Below are 18,329 nucleotides of genomic sequence, written 5' to 3'. Positions count from 1 at the left end.
GTGGTGGACTGGCATGTGGGCATCACCCAGCCAGTCGGGGGAAGACCTAAAGTTGGGATATGGGAGGAAGAGGGCAGACTACAAGGCAGCGTTTTATAGCTACCGTCCTCTTTAATCCTGATACCTTGGGTGGGGGGCGGGGGCCGCGGGAGAAACACTATGATCCCCACTTTATAGCTGAGCCAACCACGGCTCAGAGATGTTGAGCCACATGTTAGCGTCACACAGCGAGCCAAGGCTCAGAGATGTTGAGCCACATGTTAGCGTCACACAGCGAGCCAAGGCTCAGAGATGTTGAGCCACATGTTAGCGTCACACAGCGAGCCGACAGGCAGGTCAGGATTCAAACTCACGTTCTTGTGACTCCAGATCCAGGCTTCCTTCCCCTGACAGATTTTGTCATCTGACGTCTTACCCAGAATAGCTCAGCCTGGGACTATTGTATGTAGTTGTGTAATTGAATTGACCTTTATTTCTTTCAATCTTCCTCCCTCTCCCCTCCCCCTCCCTCTCTCTCAATCTCTTTCTTTCTTTTCTTTTCTCCTGCCTTTCTCCCCTCCCCCATTTTTCCTTTCTCTTCCCCCCTCCCTCTATCCTTCTTCCTTTCCTCAATCCCCTCCTTCTTTCTTTCCTTTCCATCCATTTATTCTACATCCAATGATCACTTACCTTGTGCCAGGTACCCAGATTAATTACCACAGGGGATTCGTTGATGAGCAGAGTGCAGTCTTCCCTGGAGGGCTTACAGGGTGATGGGATGTACACGTCTCCAAATAACCACGGGGCAAAGCAGACTGACGGGTCCCCAGGGAAGACAGGATGAAACATGGGGGTGACACAGAGCTGAGGGCGTGCTCACGTTTTCTCCTATTTGTCCGATCATGCGTTCGCCCAGTGAACGTGCACTTACCTCCTGTTGTGTGCCAGGTGCTGCTCTAGGCATTGCCTGTGAGTTCCTGTCCTTACAGGACTTGCAGACGTCACTCTTTCCCGTTGATGAAGTGATTTATTTTTCTGATCATGAACCAGAGTACCCTCTTTTAAGCTCTGAGTGAGGAGGTGCGCCTGATTCCTAGAAATCTGAAAAATCGTGAGCTGACTGCTCTGCTTAGCCCGGACTGGTTGGCCTTTTTGAATGGTGAGCCCATCTCCTCAATCCTTTAGACTTCTGGGCTGCCAAGCCCAGCGAAAACTGACGAGACCGAAAGTCCCATGTGGGCAGGGACCTGGCTGTCTTGTTCAGTGCTCTGTCGCCAGTGCCTGGTAATAGGTGTTCTTGTTGAATGACTTAATCTAAATAAGATTATCCAAAGAGTTTTGGTCTCTTAGGTCTCAGGAACTCTCTCATCTGAGCTAGTGAAGGTTGAATTGCAAGGGTCTCTGGGGAGGACTTTAGGGGCTGCCGATGGCCTGCTGTGGCCTGGGGTTCCGGAGCTGCCTCTGCTTTCCACTGGCAACGGGTTGGACTTGAGCAAGACTGTGTGCCTGTAGCCTCCTCCGGGGCCACTAGCTCCTGGGCTGTCAGCTGTCCACCTACCTTCTCCAGGGACTGCCTCAAAGGCAAAATTGCTCTAGAACAGATCTGCCCAGCTAGATATTGGGAAATTCTTGTGTCAATACCACACTGTTTTAATTACCTTAAAGCAAAAAGTCTCTTCTCTCATTCTTCTTCTTTATTTAAAAAAAATCAGCATATAAATTTCAGTGGTCCTTGCTTCCAGCTATATGCCTTTGGGCAGGCAGCAAGATTAGAAAGAAAGATCGCTTAAGAGCGTGACCTCTGGAATTAGACAGCCCAGACCCTGCTGTTGGGAGGCGGACATAAGCTTAACTCTGCCACTTGCCAGTGGTGTGACCTTGGATAAGTCCCTTACCTCTCTGAGCCTGTTAACTCATCTGTCAGCTGCTCTAGCGAGAAACTGAGGAGTCATTTCTGATTCCTTCTGCTTCCTCCACCTCGACATTCAATTGACTAGCAAATCCCACCAGCTCTATTTCCAAATATATATCCCCAATCCATCTATGTTTCTTTTTCACCGCTGCCACCTCCCTAGTCCTAGCTACTGCATGGACTTGTGCAGTAGAACCTACATCACTCTTTGTGTCACTCTTGCCCTTCCCTCTGTTTCATTGTTCATGAGCCAAGAGTGATTCTTCTTGAAACCCCAATCCAACCACCTCACTTTCCTGACTACAGTCCTTCGCTGGCGTCTTGCTGCGCTCAGCATACAATCCAGACTCCTCACCATTACCTTCAAGGCTCTGGAATATTTGGTGTCTGCCTCCTTCTGTGTGGCCTCCTGCCGCTCCTCACTCTTCCCCTCATGTTAGGACAGGTCAGGTTGTTTCCTGTCATAGCCCAGGGCCTTTGTGTGTTCTGCTTCCTCTGCCTGGAAATTTCTATACTCTCATGGCTAGCACCTTCTCGTCCTCTGACAGGAGCTTAACAGTCAGCTCTTCAGAGAAGCCGTCCAGTCTAAAATTAGATGCCCCGCCCCGCCGCCACCCAGCCATACCCACCACTTTGTCTCAGTATGCTGTTTCCTTTTAGCACTTATTCACAAATCTCAATTACGTATTTTAGTTACTTTTGAATTTGCTTTTTATTGTTTCCTAATAGGACATAAGCTCCCTAAGGAAAGAGACTGTATTTTTTGTTCACTGCTGTACCCCTTGTGCTGAGTAAGGTGCCTGGCCCACCCTTGCTATTCAGTAGCTATCTATTGATTGGATGGATGGATGGATGGATGGATGGGTGGATAAATAGGTGAAGGATGACATGGTACCAGGGCACTTAGTAAGCACTTACTAAGTAAAAGCTATTACGTTCTCCTACTTCTAGTTAGAACTCTTCTGTAGCAAGTTCCAATATAAACCGGCTTAAAGAAAACAGGCTTTTATCAGCTTAGGTAATAAAAGTCCAGGGAAGTCTGGATGCAGGGGCTCAGATGATGCTATTAGAGCTCACTTCTTGGCCAGGCCCACTCCACGTGGCAGTCATGAAGGGCACAAGCAGCTAAGCTTCACTTTCTTTCAGCACAGTAGTGGTGTTTCTTATCGAGAGCTTCTTACCCTAGAACTGTAGCTGGAAAAGTCCCAGGGAAGGCTCTGATTGGCTTGGCGTTGGTCATGTGCTCATATCAGAACCAATCACAGAGCTAACAAGACAGAGAACTCCAGTTGGCCCAAACTAGGTCATAGGTTCAGCCCTTTGGCAGAAAGGTGGCGAGCCTGAAGGGTCAGGGCCACCTACACTTGGGAATTGGGTCTTGGAGGAAAGAGAGCCCCGCTGACAGAAGAACAATGCACAGACACACACTCTCACTCCCTTAGATAACAACTGTTGCTACTGTAGCTCCCCATCCCCCACCCTCACCAGGGGCTCTCCATGGGGATGGGTCACCTGGCTTTCCCCTGGGGGGGACCTTGCGGTGACCATTGTGCCCGCCTTTCCCAAAAGTGAGCAGAACTCCTCTGTCTGTATAGGAGGCAAAGGGCCTCAGGCTCAGAGGTGGTTCGTCAAAGGCCCAGACCCTGGCAGGGTTTCTGCAGAGATCATGTGTCTGTGATATAATAGGTGAGTCTATTCTTCAGTTTTTTTTTTTAATAACACTTCTCATTTTCTTCACTATGATAGTAATAAATATTTATTTTAGAAAGTATAGAGAAGCAAAGAAAACAGGTCATCTGTAATCCTGCACAGAGGTAATGATTGCTTCTTGTCTTTTCAGGGTGTTATTTTTTTTTTTCTTAATATCCAGTCATTTATATGTATGTTCCTTTTCAAAATGTGAAAAGTATAGAAATTAAAGAAAATAATACTGCTGTTTATTGATGGTTTACCTCATAATCTTACTACTAAGAGGAAATGATGGAAACATTGTGGTGCATTTCCTTCCCGTTGGCCTTTGTTGGTTGATTTTTCTTTTCTTTTTCTTCTTTTCTAAATGTCGTTTATTCATGAATTTATGCTGTGATTCTTTAGTGAGTGTTCCCAGTGTGCCTGGGACTGAGCTGTGAGCTTTACATGGAGCATGTCGTTCAGTCCTCCTGATAACCTTCTGGGGAGATGTCTTACCCCAGTCCATTATGGCTGCTGTAACAGAAATACCGTAGAATGGGCTAGGTAGCTTAAAAACAACAGAAATTTATTTCTCACCGTTCTGGCAACTGAGAAAGAAGTCCAAGGTCAAGGTGCCAGCAGATTCAGTGTCTGGTGAAGATCCACTTCCTGGTTCATAGATGACCGTCTTTCGGCTGCCTCTTCACATGGCGGAAGGGACCGGGCAGCCCTCTGGTGTCTCTTTTATAATCAGGGCACTAATCCCATCCTAAGGGCTCCACACTCATGACATCCCAAAGACCCCACTAATATCATCACATTAGGATTAGGTTTCAATGTACAAATTTTGGGGAGAACACAAGTGTTTACTCTGTAGCAGGAGGCAATGCTTTTATCCCCAGTATAGGACAGAGATAGAGAAACTGACGGTGTCACTTACCCCAGGTCACCTAGATGGTAAGTGGAGGAGCCAGGATTCATACCCAGGAAGTCTGGCTCCAAAGTTGGGGTCACAACATACACACTTTAAGTTCCCATGAACGGGACCGTGTTGTATATTCCCTCTGTGATGCCTGAGCATCTTTTTAAAAACTTCACTGAAAGTCACATTTTCTAAAGCTAATTACAAGTGTTCATTGTAGGAAAATTTGAAAATATAAAACTCAAAAAAGAAAATAAACCTCCCCCCCACAACCCCACCAGCCACTGCTAGCCAGCCATATCACTTCGTACATTTCTTTTTTCCAACTACACATAGTCAAGATCACTGTTTTTGGTGTACGGTTCTATGAGTTTTTGATTTTTAAGTATATATTTTAAAATTAATTTATTTTATTTTTGGCTGCGTTGGGTCTTCATTGCTGCGTGCGGGCTTTCTCTAGTCACGGAGAGCGGGGGCTACTCTTCGTTGCAGCACGCGGGCCTCTCATTGCAGTGGCTTCTCTTGTTGCGGAGCATGGGCTCTAGGCACGCGGGCTCAGTAGTTGTGGCTCGCGGGCTCTAGAGCGCAGGCTCAGTAGTTGTGGCACACAGGCTTAGTTGCTCCGCGGCATGTGGGATCTTCCCGGACCAGGGCCTGAACCCGTGTCCCCTGCGTTGGCAGACAGATTCCCAACCACTGTGCGGCCAGTGAAGTCCCTTCTATGTGTTTTGATAGCTGGTAGTTTGTACGGCTCTTCCTTTGGGTGTCTAAACCACCCAGCCCCAAATCTGTGAGAGCAGCAGGGGCATTGGAAGCAATTGGAGTTCATGCGGGGGTGGGGTTTCCCCAGATGATTCACCGGGAGAAGGGAGATGATCGTGCTCCTTGTTGACTCAGGTCAGACTCTTTGGAGGGGGGCAGTGAGGCAGGGAACACCTCTGTCTTCAGCCTGGTACCCCAGATACCCTGGGTGCCTGGCCCCCTGCCCCACACCCGCCCCCTGCAGCGAGCCCCGCTGGAGCCTCTGTGTCTTACACCCAACACCTGCTCCGGGAGGTATGTGCTGACTCCCCAGCTCCCCGGCACAGACTATTTTTGGCTGCAGTGACTGTTCACTACAGTCATGAAAACAGAAACTCCTCTCCCTACCTCCTTCCCTGGGACACCACACCAGGGACCGGGGCAGCCAGGGACCCTGGGCTCAGGACCCTCGTCATGCATTGCCTGTGGAGCTGGGTGATGGCCAAGGCTACGAGGAGCACAGGGACCCCACCGCCCGTGGTGCTGCGTGAAGCACAAAGCCTGGACCAGCGCGGGCTGGAGGGCTGCGAGGTAGGCACTGGGGGCTGGGATCAGGTGACCTTTGCATGAGAGCCTGGAAGGAGTGTGTTTGGCTGGGCTCCGGGTCCTTGCTTTGCTGTCTATAGAACACATCTGGAGAAATCAGCGTATTGGGGTAGCACATGCCTTCCACTTCATTATTTCATTCCCTTTCTTTTTGGCAGTCAGGTGGCTGGTGGGGACCCGTCGGAATCTTACTGAAATAGATCTTCCCCTCTAGTGAACGGTTTGGGGCCCGTTCGTGCTTTTGGTTTGAACAGGGCACACACTTGTTGTGAGCCTACTTCTTCTGCCAGGAGCTTAAGAAACCAGCGTTGTATGGGCAGGCCCAGCCCTGTCTCAGTGCTTCTGGTCAACCAGATAAGGGGGGCCAAGCCCTATAGAGGCTGTGAGTGCTAGCTTTGGAGGTACATAGACCAGGGTCCAATCTAGGCTCCATCGCTCACTTGCTGTGTCTTAGGTGAGTAACCTAATCTCTCTGAATCTCACTTCCCTCAGCAATTAAGCAGTTGTGCCCAGGCCGCTTCACAAATGGCTGTAGTACCAGGAGTTGTTAATTTATGATTAGATTGGTTGTGAAAAGAGGAAGCTGTGAAGAAGCTGAGTGGGAATCAATGTGCCGCAGCCCCGGGTGGGTCTTAGCACTCAGCTCAGAGCCTGGGTGTTTGGGTGTAGCTGCTGATGTGCGATTTGCTGCTTCTTTACAAAAATAAAAAAGATGTGTCACTGAAGTGGGCATGGGTAGGGGTGGGCAAGAGCATGGAGCCGAGGATTTCTGCCCACCCACCACCTTTTGAGTCACCAAGACATTAGGGACTTGCCAGGCTCCAGGTGAGGCCATGAGCCCAGAACCCCACTGCTTCCAGATTCCAGAGGGCTCTGGACCCATGAGGTGAACACATGGCATGGTGTCCCTTAGGCCAGCACCTTTGGAAAAGATCCTCAGGGCAGACCTCAGGGAAGTCTTCCCTTTGGCTCACCTCTTAGAGCAGCTCAGAAAACCTCTAAAGGAATGACACCTTTACATCTGGGTAAGGAATGCCCACCGTGGAAAATGGTGAGCTCTCCCAGGGGTCGGTACATCCTGGTGTTGGTCCCCGGTGTTGGTCAAGGTCGCCAGGGCCTTGGTCCTGGTGCTGTTGTTCTGGGTGACCCAGGCAGGTCCCCTCCCCTCTCTGGGCCTCGGTTTCCTCCTTTGTAAAATGAGTGTTGGACTAGAATGTCTCTAAGGGTCCTTTGCATTCTGCCATTGACCTTGGCAGAGAAAGGATTTTTCTCCTTTCTTCACCAGCCTCATGAATACCCATTGGCCCCCTTCATGCCCTCAGCCCCTGGTGGCTCTGGCGATGGCCTCCTTGGCTTGAGTCCTGGCTCCGTGGCTGCTATGGGGCAGGAGTTGTTTACAGGGTTTCTGGAAAACTACAGAGAGGGGCTGCCTCCCTCCAGGGTCTCCCGAGAGATCTCAGTCTCCCGCTTGGCCATTGTGGGACAGCTTTGAAACAATGGGCCCCTGTCCTCGGCCAAGTAGCCTCTGCCTCTCAGGTCTCCAGCTCTGGGCTCATGTCCCGCAGCCTGGTTCACCCCCCTCCCTGCCCTGGACAGACAGACTGATAAACAGCCCCAAAGGACAGACAGTGCGCTGAACACTGGGACGTGCCGCTCTGCTCGAGGGGTCTGTGATTTGTCTCCTGGCCCTGCGGGAGGGCCCACCAGACCAGCGCTGGGGCCAGGCGTATGCCAGGGCCCCGAGTGGAGTCGCCGCGCCCTGAGGCCCGTTTGCCAGTCCGGGTGCCCTGCCGTGGGGCCGGGCGGGGGGCTGGCTGGCTGCACTCATGGCCCTCATGCTGCGGATGTCGAGGAGACAGAGTAGACTTTCTGGGAATCCTCACTTGACTGCTATGTTTGTCCAGAGGAGAACTGGAAGTGGGAGACAGCGACAAAGCCGGCCGCAGACATGGTCGCACCTGAGAGCCCCTGTTTATTTCTGTCGGTGCCTTTACCCCCAGGAGAGCTGGGGAGGTGCGTTTCAAACCAGGCCCTGCTCCCTGCACCCTCTGCGGAGGATCACTGGGCATATCCCAGTTCGCCAGGGCTGTCCGTCCTGGGCAGTTACTCACAGCTCTCCCGCTTTCCGTCTCAAAAGTGTCCCCGTTGGGATGGTCCATTGCACGCTCACCACCCCCCTCCGGAGGCCCTCCTCTTCACCCAGCTGCCGGCCCACTGCCACCCTGCTCGTCCATCTGCTGTATCAACAAGGAACGCCACGAGGGCCTGCAGGTCTGGGGAAGCTGCTGCCCTGGAGCAGGGCTGACGTGGTGACAGGCCCCTGACCCCTCCAGCTTCCCCAGCTCTGGCCCCTCCACACTGCCCTGCTCGTACAGGGAGGGACTCCCCACCTGCCTGTTCCCTAGAAGCCAAGTGTCACCCAAGGGCTAGTGTAGCTCTTTGGCTGCCGTCAAACCCTCCCCCTTCCTACCTAGACCCCAGTCTTCCGTTTGAATGTTCTCTTGTTTGTTGGTTTTCGAGTATTCCATTTTTGGTTTGAGTTTTACTGTGGAGTCTAGTGGAGAGTCTAGTGGGTTCTTTCCCACAGAGAGCAAGCATCCTGGGGGTAGAGAACCCCCTGCTACAGAAACCCACCCATCTCCTCTGTCCATTTTGGGAGTAGCGTGTATTTGGGGAAGCACACAGCCCCAAAACTGTGGGGGGGGGTGTCTGGTGTGTTTATGTTTCTCTAATCCTGGTCATCTGGTCATTTTCAAACAGCATCCAGGAGGAGCAGTTTTGGAAATGTGTGTTGATGACACAGAGAAAGGTGACAAAATGTAGGCTGCCTAGATGGCAGATGTGGGCCTGCCTTGCCCCTCCGTCGTGTTCCCCTTCTGCTGATTGTGTGCTGGGATCGGATGGGGAGAAGACACGTCAGCACAGGGAGAGGCAGGCAGGAAGGAGCAGTGAGACCCAGGGCCACCAGGGGATGGAGCCCAACATAGTTAACGTGTGTTTGTTGAGTGGCTGAATGACCCACGAGGTCAGGGGTTGCTAAATTACAGCCTATGGGCCAAATCCAGCCCACCACTGGTTTTTACACAGCCTTTCAAACTAAAAAATGGTTTTCACATTTTCAACTGGTAGGAAAAACAAAACAGCAAAACAAGGCTATTTCGTGACATGTGAAAATCATATGAAATTCCAGGTTCTGCGTGCATACGTAAGGTTTTATTGGCACATAGCCGCAACCATTTGTTTCCATATTGTCTGTGGTTGTTTTGGTGCCCTGATGGCAGAATTGAGTAGTTGTGACAGAGACCATATGGCCTGCAAAGCTGAAAATACTCACTCTCTGGCCTTGTTCAGAAAAAGTGTGCCAATTCCTGCACTAGGTACCTCGGGATTTATGGGAGGAAGAATGGGACCTGGGAGGCAGCCACAAGACAGGCTTTCCCGGACGGTGGGCCCAGCCCCCTGGGGTGATGGTGGTGGCTGTGGTGAGAGCAGATGCCGCCAGAAGCTGGAGACCTGGTCCCAGGCAGAGTTGGAGAGCACCCGCCTCCTCCAGAGGGCAGGAGGGGGGCTGAGGGGGCCTGGCAGGCCCGCTGAGGGGATTGAAAAGGAATGTGGAGAGAAGACCCACTGGGAGGCCTCCTGCAGCTGCTTTTAACCCCACAGCTGGAGCGCATCTCCCAGCTGGGCATAGGAGTAGGGCACAGCGTGGAGTCTGGAAAGCCAGATGTGACCTGTGATGCCAGGTAGACTCTGGCCTGGGAAAAAGATCTCACTTTATAGAGCAAAGAAGTGGGCGCCAGTACAGGCAGAGCCAGCTGGCTGTGAAGAGGCAGAGGTGGCCCGTGCCTCAGCCTCATCTATCAGGCTGTGTGGCCTTGAGCAAGTCACCCACCCTCTCTGAGCCTTATCGTCCGTCTCAGGCTGTTATGAGGACTGCATGTGCTGACCTCTGTAGTTCATCTAACAGAGTGCCTGGCACCCAGGAGATGAGTAATAAAGGCTCATCACTCACCCTTTCTTGATCCCCTTCTCCTGCATCCCTCCACCTCCACACCCCTTTCTAAGGCTTTTAAGCCCAGACATACTAATGCGTAGGCCAGAGACAGCCACTCCCTGAAGGGTCCACCAGGCTTCCCGCTCTGTGAGCCCCTACCCTGCCTAGGAGGGAGGGAGGCAGCAGTGTACAGGAGAGCGTATCTCCTGGGACATCTATGAGCTTGGGCTAGGCTAGGGTTGGCTTGAAGGAGTGTGGGCTCATGAGAGGACAGATCTGCCTTCTCAGACCCTTTCTGCCCCGGGCTACTTTAGCCAGACTTAAGGCCCTGCAGCCTTTTTGCCTGCATGGTCCTCACCCCCAGACATTTTGATTTGATTGGTCTGAGGCGGGGCTTGGGCATCAGGATCTTTTTTTGTGTGTGTGGTACGCGGGCCTCTCACTGCTGTGGCCTCTCCCGTTGCGGAGCACAGGCTCCGGACGCGCAGGCTCAGCGGCCATGGCTCACGGGCCCAGCCGCTCCTCAGCATGTGGGATCTTCCCAGACCGGGGCACGAACCCGTGTCCCCTGCATTGGCGGGCGGACACTCAACCACTGCGCCACCAGGGAAGCCCCAGGATCATTTTTTAAAGCCTCCCAGGTAATTCCAGGGTGCCCCCAGGGTCAAGAGCCACTGATCTGATCTAGCCAAACCCACTCATTTTATAAATGATGAAACCGAAGCCCAGTGAAGGGGCAGGAACTGGCCCAAGGTCAAGAGGGTTCCAAGGACCAAGTCTGATCCTCCTTTTGCTGTACTGGTCAGCTAGCTGGGAGGTGGTGGAGAGAAGCCCTCCCGGAAGGGGCTGACTTCTCCCAGGAGGGGCTTTTCCTCATTTTCTAGGGCTGGGATAGTGACTAGGTCCAGGACTGGTCCACAGACAAAGCCAGTATCCCCAAGCTGTCCGCTGATCTCCATGGAAACCCCAGGAGGCGCCTGACCCAGGCCCCTACTGCCTTAGCCCCTCCTGTGCCTCCCAGAATATCCAACTATTATTATCCGAGTTTCACTCCCTCTCCTTCAGCGCCAGCGGTGGTGAGAAGGCAGGAAGGAACCTCCGTCAGGTTCTCCTTTGCCAGCTGGAGGCATGGGGGCTCCCGGCGTGGGCTGCCATAGGCACCCCTAGCTCCTCTGCCCCTTCTGTCCTAGCCCTCCCACTGAGCCCTGGCCACAGAGGGGTGCCAGGGTCCCACGTCACCATCCACACGGTTCTGGGGGCCCACCTCTGGTCTCTCTGGTGGGACCAGTTCCCAGGCAAGCATCTGTGGGGAAGGATCCTGGCCCTTGAATTAAGCCCCAGCCAGGGAAGCTGGTGGACATCTCTGCTCGTGCACCAGAAATCCAGGTTCGGCCTATGGACCTTGCGCACCTGCCGCACTGATTGAGACAGTTACTGCCGTGACTGAACCATGCTGTGCTCTAGGACTAGACAGAATGCTAGACGGAGACACCAAGTATGGGCTTGCGTCTCTGTCTTCCTTCAGCCCAGGCCTTCACCCGAGTTCCATCCTGAGCTGCCACAGGTTCTTGCGGCACGCGGTCCACACACAGGCTGTGAAGCCCATGGCATTTCCACGGCCCGCCTGACCGGCCACGGCTGGGGGGGGCGGCCTTCAGTGTCAGCCGGCACAGGTTGCTAAGTATAGACTCCAGGCAGCCCCGTGGCTGCTGGTAAGTCCTGGGACACCATTTGATACCCAGCCTGGCCCGTGACACCAGTTGCCGTCAGCAGCTGGGATGGGTGGGGAAGGGCGCAGCGTGTTTGGCCCGGCCCGTCCCCACCTTCTGCTGCAGAGAACAGAAGCAGCCGTTTCGTGATCACAGATTGGGAGTCATCTCCATGCTCCAGTGGTCCTGCCCTCTAATTATTATCAGAAAGAGTAACATAACGTCACCTGCCGGAGACATAAGTCGTGGCTCGAGGGAACGGGCAGAGGCGGGGAGCCAGTGTGCCCTGTCCTGTGGCCCCTCTGCCCACCCCTGCGCTCACATGCTGCCCCGAGGCTGGGTGGACCCAGAACGTCTCCCGTAGCAGGCTGGGCAGCCATGTCTTCCCTTCCTGGTTTCCAGTTCACGTTTTCTTCTTTAGACAGAAGCTGTGGTGGGGTGGGCAGTAATTCTCCTTGAAGCAGTGTGGACACTCAGCCTTGGTCCCTTCTCCAGAATGCCAGGGTCTGGACGCCTGGCTTTGAGACAACTTGGCATCTTCGTGTGACTCCAGGCAGGTGGAGGCCCTCCACAGCCTTGGGGCCTCTCAGACCTGAGAGCATTTCAGGGCGCCTTCGCCTGCTGGGTTGTCAACAGGCCCGTGAGTTCACCGTCAGCAGGCGGTGAGGCTCATTCCCTAATTTGCTTTCTTTTCAAAAAAAAAAAAAAATCTATTTATTTGGCCGCGTCGGATCTTCCTTGCGGCATGTGGGATCTTTATTGCAGCACTCGTTGGGGTACATGGGCTTCTCTCTAGTGGCGTGCAGGTTTTCTCTTCTCTAGTTGTGGCCCGTGGGCTCCAGGGCGCGTGGGCTCTGTAGTTTGCGGCACCTGGGCTCTCTCGTTGAGGCGCTCGGGCTCAGTAGTTGTGGCGCGTGGGCTTAGTTGCCCCGAGGCATGTGGGATCTTAGTTCCTGACCAGGGATCGAACCCGCGTACCCTGCATTGGAAGGTGGATTCTTTACCACTGGACCACCAGGGAAGTCCCCCTAACTTGCTTTCGGTTTAGAGATTATCCAGAACAACTGTACCTGAATTACTCTGGTCTGAAATAACTTCCTAACTGCGACTTGGCTGTGCCTGTGGCTGTGAGGGGGAGAATCGCATCCACGTGTGAGGTTTGGTGGCCTACACAGGAGGGAAGGGAAAGCGGCCCCTGCTGCCTTATTCCCACGGGGTGGACTGAGCCCTGAACTTTCCAGCTCATTCGAAGCTGTAAGGAAATACCTTTTTTTCCCCTTTTTTAAAAAAGGGAATGGATTTGAACATATTCTCTCTCTTTGCTCGCTAAAGACAAAGGACTTCCATGGCCGCTGAGCCTGCATGCCCGGAGCCTGTGCTCCGCAACAGGAGAGGCCACAACAGTGAGAGGCCCGCGTACTGCAAAAAAAAAAAAAAAAAAGACAAAGGACTTCCAATTTACAGGATATGTATATGTATATTTTTTTTTCCAGAAAGCAGGTAGAAATTAATTCCTTTACTTTGAAAAAAATCATTTTCCCCAAGATAGCTGCTGCGTCCCAAGGCTTTGCCCAAGTTCACGAGTGACAGTGGGGAACAGTTGAAGGAGCTTTGGGACCCAGCACACTGGGGTTTCAGTTGTGGCCTCGCCATTTATTAACTTGCACCGCGTGAGGTCCCTGAGCCTCAATAACATGGGCTTCACAGCATCTCCTTGCTGCATTGTTTTGAGTGGAGACAGTACACAAAGCCCTGAACGTATTGTAAAGCACTAGCAAATAGTTTGTAATAATAAATGTAGTTATTATGCTTGAGAAACTGAAACTTGGTGTGGGCAGGGAGGAAAGGAATATAAAAGAAAAGAAAAATCTGACTTTGCATTGTAGTTAGATTGGGGATTGGGTTCCTAGGCTTGTCTTTGTCGTCATCAGTCCACCTCCATCCCCAAATCAAGCAGATACTGGAATCTCCACGTTCCGTAGAACTGCTGAGTCATCACAGCCTTGGGGAACCGCGCATGTGCGGGTGAGCACTGAGGGCACCCTAGGGAAAGGTGGAGGGTTGTTTTGTGCAGGTCAACGTCACTTCCATTTCCTCTCCCCTGACAATATTGCCAAATAGCTTTTCATAGTGAAATGAGGGCAAAAGAGGTCAAGATTGCATTTCAGTGAAGAGTGTTATTGAAGACAATAGAGGAAGACACATTGATTGAATAAAAGCTTCTGCCCTGGGACCATTATCTAATCAGCCTGCTCTGTGTGCTGTTCTTATCCACGGTTTCCCGTTCCCATTTTATCGTCTGGAAGGATGTCTGACAACCAGGGGTTTGTCCAGACCAATGATGAGCTTCTGGGTGCTTTGGGGTATCTGTTTATTTCTCATTTTTGGTGTGAGTCATTCTAAACAGCCATGAGATTCTTTCCCACAACCCTGGAGACTGAAGAATATACATACAAGACACAAAGGTGGGGAGAGGGGACGCGGCCAGACACCAGGGGCCACATGCCAGGCCTCAGATGTGGCCCCACCCCCCAGGCGTCACAGAGCCCCCAAACCATTGCCCTAGTGACTCATAGCCGGTATCTTCATCAGGTTCAGTTTTGACACTTGAGTTTAAGGTTTATAGCACCATGGATGGACTGACCATAACATTGCTCTCGTAAAATTAGGCACAGCTGGCTAATAAAATCAATGAAAATCAGCTTAGATCAAAAACTGCAAGCTTAGGGCTTCCCTGGTGGCGCAGTGGTTGAGAGTCCGCCTGCCGATGCAGGGGACGTGGGTTTGTGCCCCGGTCCGGGAGGATCCCACATGCCGCGGAGCGGCTGGGCCCGTGAGCCATGGCCGCTGGGCCTGCGCGTCTGGAGCCTGTGCTCCGCAACGGGAGAGGCCACAGCAGTGAGAGGCCCACGCAAAAAACAAACAAACAAACAAACAAAAAAAACCTGCAAGCTTATATGAATCATTTGATGTGGGATGTTTGGCCTTCCCTGTTATAGAAAATCTGGAAACTCCAGAAAGGGGACAACACCCGCACCCCCTGCAGCCCCCCAAGCTCACCACTGGTCCCATAGCTCTTTGAGCTTTCCCTCTGCTGGGCCATATCTTATTGCATTGCAGTAACTTATTTTCACGTCAGTCACTCCACAAGCCACTTGAGGCCAGGGACGTGTCCCATTGTTCTGAGCTCCAGGCTCCGTATCCCATGTGGCTCAAAGTAATCAGAGCCGGAGGGGTTTCCCCACTCCTTGATGAGAGGAAAGAGCATAAGCTTTGGGGTTAGGCCTTGATTCAAATATTCGCTCTCTGTCCTCATTTTCTTTGCTGTGTAACAAGTTACCACGAACTTAGCTGCTTAAACCATCCCTCATATGTTAGCTCCCAGTCCTGTAGGAAGAAGACTGGATGGAGAGGTCCCCAGGGGCTCGTCCAGCTTCCCTGCTTAGCAACCTGCCCGGCCAAAGTCGGGGTGTCAGCCAGGCCGGCCTCTTACCTGGAAGCTTTGGGAAGAACTCACATCCAAGTGCGTTCAGGTCTTTGGCAGAATCCACTTCCTTGTGGCCTCAGGCCTGAGGTTCCCTTCTTGCTGGTCCGCCAGGGGCCACTCTGTCTCCTCGAGGCCACCCCGTTCCTTCTGTGTGGCCCCTCCCTCCTCAGAGTCTGCACCAGTCTTTCCATCCTTCGGGCATCTCACTTATGTCCGCTACCTTGAAACCTTGGAAGGGTGCGACTGAGAATCAGATAAAGCCGGGTAGTAAGGACCTACACTGTGCTTGGCGAGGGTTAATTCTTTGTCATCCTTCTCTCCGTCAGTCAATTTTATTTGAAACCTATTTTGTCTGATTCAGAGACAGCAAAATTGTAAAGGGCTATCTTTATCTGAAGTACTTGTCGTTCTAAAAAGTCGTGGTGTTTCATCATTCTCCTGTGTAGAAGAATAAATAAAAAGAGACGAGAAGGGAACACACTCTTATCAGAACTTTGCTGGTATTTTCCTTCCTTTCCCCCCAACCCCAAGTTTTGGCATCTCTGCTTCAGCTGCTGTCTCAGAGCGCTGGGGGCGGGGGCCAGGGTTGACTGCTGGTGTCCTCGGACAAGTGGAGGCTCTGGGTCAGAGGCCAGCCCGCCAGCAGCTGGCCCCTGCCACTCAGCGGGAGGCTGGCCCGGCTGGGAGGAGGGTGACTGCTCAGCCGGCGCTCCGCCTGTCCTGTGCCTCCTCAGGAGATCCTCTGCGAGCTCACGCTGGATGCCCTGCTGGACATGAACGAGGCTAAGGTGAAGGAGACGCTGCGGCGCTGCGGGGCCAGTGCCGAGGAGTGTGGCCGCCTGCAGTACGCCCTCACCTGCCTGCGGAAGGTGACAGGCCTGGGTAGGTAGGACCAGCCCCATCGTTTCCCTCTCCCTCTCCCTTGGCCTGGACACTGGACTTCTCTCCCAGGCTTGGCCTGGTTCCCTGGGCGCCAGGGCTTTTGCTGGGATGGATGACGGGGTGGGGCCGGTGTGATCAGGGTCTCTGGGCCAGCTTGGAACGGCCAGGGTCCACCCTCAGAAAGCGTGTGATGGACCTGACCCGAGGCAGAGGGCTCTCCCTGAGACAGAAGGCTCCCGGATCCCAACTGGGCTGGATGAAGCTTGAGCCATCGTTAGGAGCCCCGGGCTGGTCTGCTGGGCAGGTGCTCCCCGTGGAGCACCTCTGTGGGGCTCTGTGACTCTTCTGTAGTTTCCTGCAACCCAGCCCCCTCCCTCCCCTCTCCCTGCCCTCTCCCTCCCCTCCCCCTCCCCTCTCCATCCCCATCGGCCAGCCGGCTGGGCTGTGTGCTCAGAAGGGCCCGCGCTGGTGTGGGCTCAGCCTGAAGCAAGCCTGAGGAGAGAAACTGTACCTCGTTTGAGCTGTGAGTGTGGACATGGCCGCCTCAGGCGAAGTGTATAATCCTGGCATTATGAATAATGTTCCTCGGGAATTATTTGCAGGCTTTCTAAATCTTGCCCTGGAAACAGCTTCAAATGCCCTGACTTAACGCTCCCATGACCACCCAGATAAGCCTTTAAAATGCGCCTGATGAATGGAATTTGCTCCATTTTTTAACTCGCTGAGCCACTTGTCTTATCTCTGTCTGCCTGAAGCTTAAGGAAGGCTCTGAGGTTTATATTCTACTCGATTTTTTTTTTCCCAGAGAGGACTGTGCTTAATTTCTTCCCTGGCCCCATTGTACCAAGTCTTCCTCTGAACACAGAGCCCAGAGCTTCACTTAGTTCGGAAAACCTCAACACATCTGGCCTCTGGCAAGTACCGTGGAGTAAACAGGACAGGGACATGGTTAGCAGTCTTGTCCCCACGTTTTACAGAGCAGGAGACTGAGCCCAGAGAGGGTAACCAAGGACACACAGCAGTGGGTGGCAGAACTGTGACTTGAGCCTCAGCCTTTGCCACCTGTGCACATTTCACTGTCTTTTTTCTTTATGTCAAGAGAAAAGATATTTCTGATGGATTAATTTAGCCATTGCTGTCAGTCACCTTCAGACAACAGTCAGAAAAAAAAAAGAAAGAAAAGTACTTGCCACCCAAGCTGGGAATCTGGGGGACCTTGTCTCAGCCCTCCCGCTCTATGCCTGCATTAGAAACAGTTGTAGAGGAGCCAGCCATTGGGTGGTGGTGACCCCCGTGTGTTAAGGCTGCTGTCTGTCCATCCTGGGTGCCAAGATAGGAAGATCACTAATTTACGAAGCACTTCTTACGTGCCAGGCACTTGACACACATGTGGCAACAGCCTTTTTTTTTTTTTTTTTGTGGTACGTGGGCTTCTCGCTGTTGTGGCCTCTCCCGTTGCGGAGCACAGGCTCCGGATGCGCAGGCTCAGCGGCCATGGCTCACGGGCCCAGCCTCTCTGCGGCACGTGGGATCTTCCCGGACCGGGGCACGAACCCGTGTCCCCTGCATCGGCAGGCGGACTCTCAACCACTGCGCCACCAGGGAAGCCCGGCAACATCCTCTTAAGAGGTGGTGGCGAGCTCCTTTTGTTGCTGAAACATCCGAGCACTGGAGGCCCTGGATGAGTTGTCTGGGGTCCCGCACCTGACACGTGGCAGAGCTGGGCTTTGCACCCAGTTTTCTTTCTCAGAGGGTGCTTTTTCCACTATGTCCCCGAGGAGGTCCTGGGCAGAGAGTCTATTCCAGGTGCTTCTTTCTCATTCCATCTCGGCTTGTGATACCCCTACATCCCCAAGAGGGACCCACCGCACCCCAGTCCAGGACACGGGCAGGCAGATGGGTCTGCCCAGTAGTGGCTGCACTTCGAGTGTACCTGCTGGGGGCTGGGTGGGTAACTGTGATCACCCTGTCTCCCAGGTCATGCAATCAGAGTCTTCATGGCACCCAACAGGGCCAGGTGAGAGCAGTCAGGCTGCAGTAAAGATAGACTGTGGAATTAGACTGCCTGGGCCTAGCACTCTGCTCAGCCACTTAGAACCCACGGGACCCTGGCCCGTTATTTAACCTCACTGTGCCGCATCTTCCTTATGAGTAAAATGGACATAACAACAACACTTCCTCACATAGAATTGCTGCGAGGATTAAATGAGTTAAGGATAAGTACTTAGTCTAGAGCCTGGTGCATATTAGATGCTCTTTTCAGTATTAGGCCTGTGGGGTCATGGAAAATGTGGATGTCTCTGGTCTTAAGAAACGTAATGAAGGATGTTTCTTTATGCCAGTGGCTGGTGAACAGGAGAAGATCATGCTTGCTGATACTCCTTATCCTTCATCCATGGCAGACATCACTAATCAATCCCTGAGCT

The 18,329-nt window shown here is 52.8% G+C and overlaps 1 protein-coding gene across 2 annotated transcripts in view; it reads left to right on the top strand.

Moving 5' to 3' along the window:
* The window catches only part of KSR1 (kinase suppressor of ras 1), a 152,014-nt gene that overhangs the window by 94,258 nt on the left and 39,427 nt on the right, over positions 1 to 18,329 (top strand). For both annotated transcript variants that reach the window (XM_067715588.1, XM_067715589.1), the window contains exon 3: positions 15,756 to 15,903. In XM_067715588.1, coding sequence (XP_067571689.1) covers positions 15,756 to 15,903 — 148 coding nt within the window. The remainder of the gene's footprint in view (positions 1 to 15,755; positions 15,904 to 18,329) is intronic.

Source organism: Pseudorca crassidens, chromosome 19, assembly GCF_039906515.1.
Source record: "Pseudorca crassidens isolate mPseCra1 chromosome 19, mPseCra1.hap1, whole genome shotgun sequence".
NCBI classification, from domain to species: Eukaryota; Metazoa; Chordata; class Mammalia; order Artiodactyla; family Delphinidae; genus Pseudorca; species Pseudorca crassidens.
This window is presented reverse-complemented; position numbering and strand designations above follow the sequence as displayed.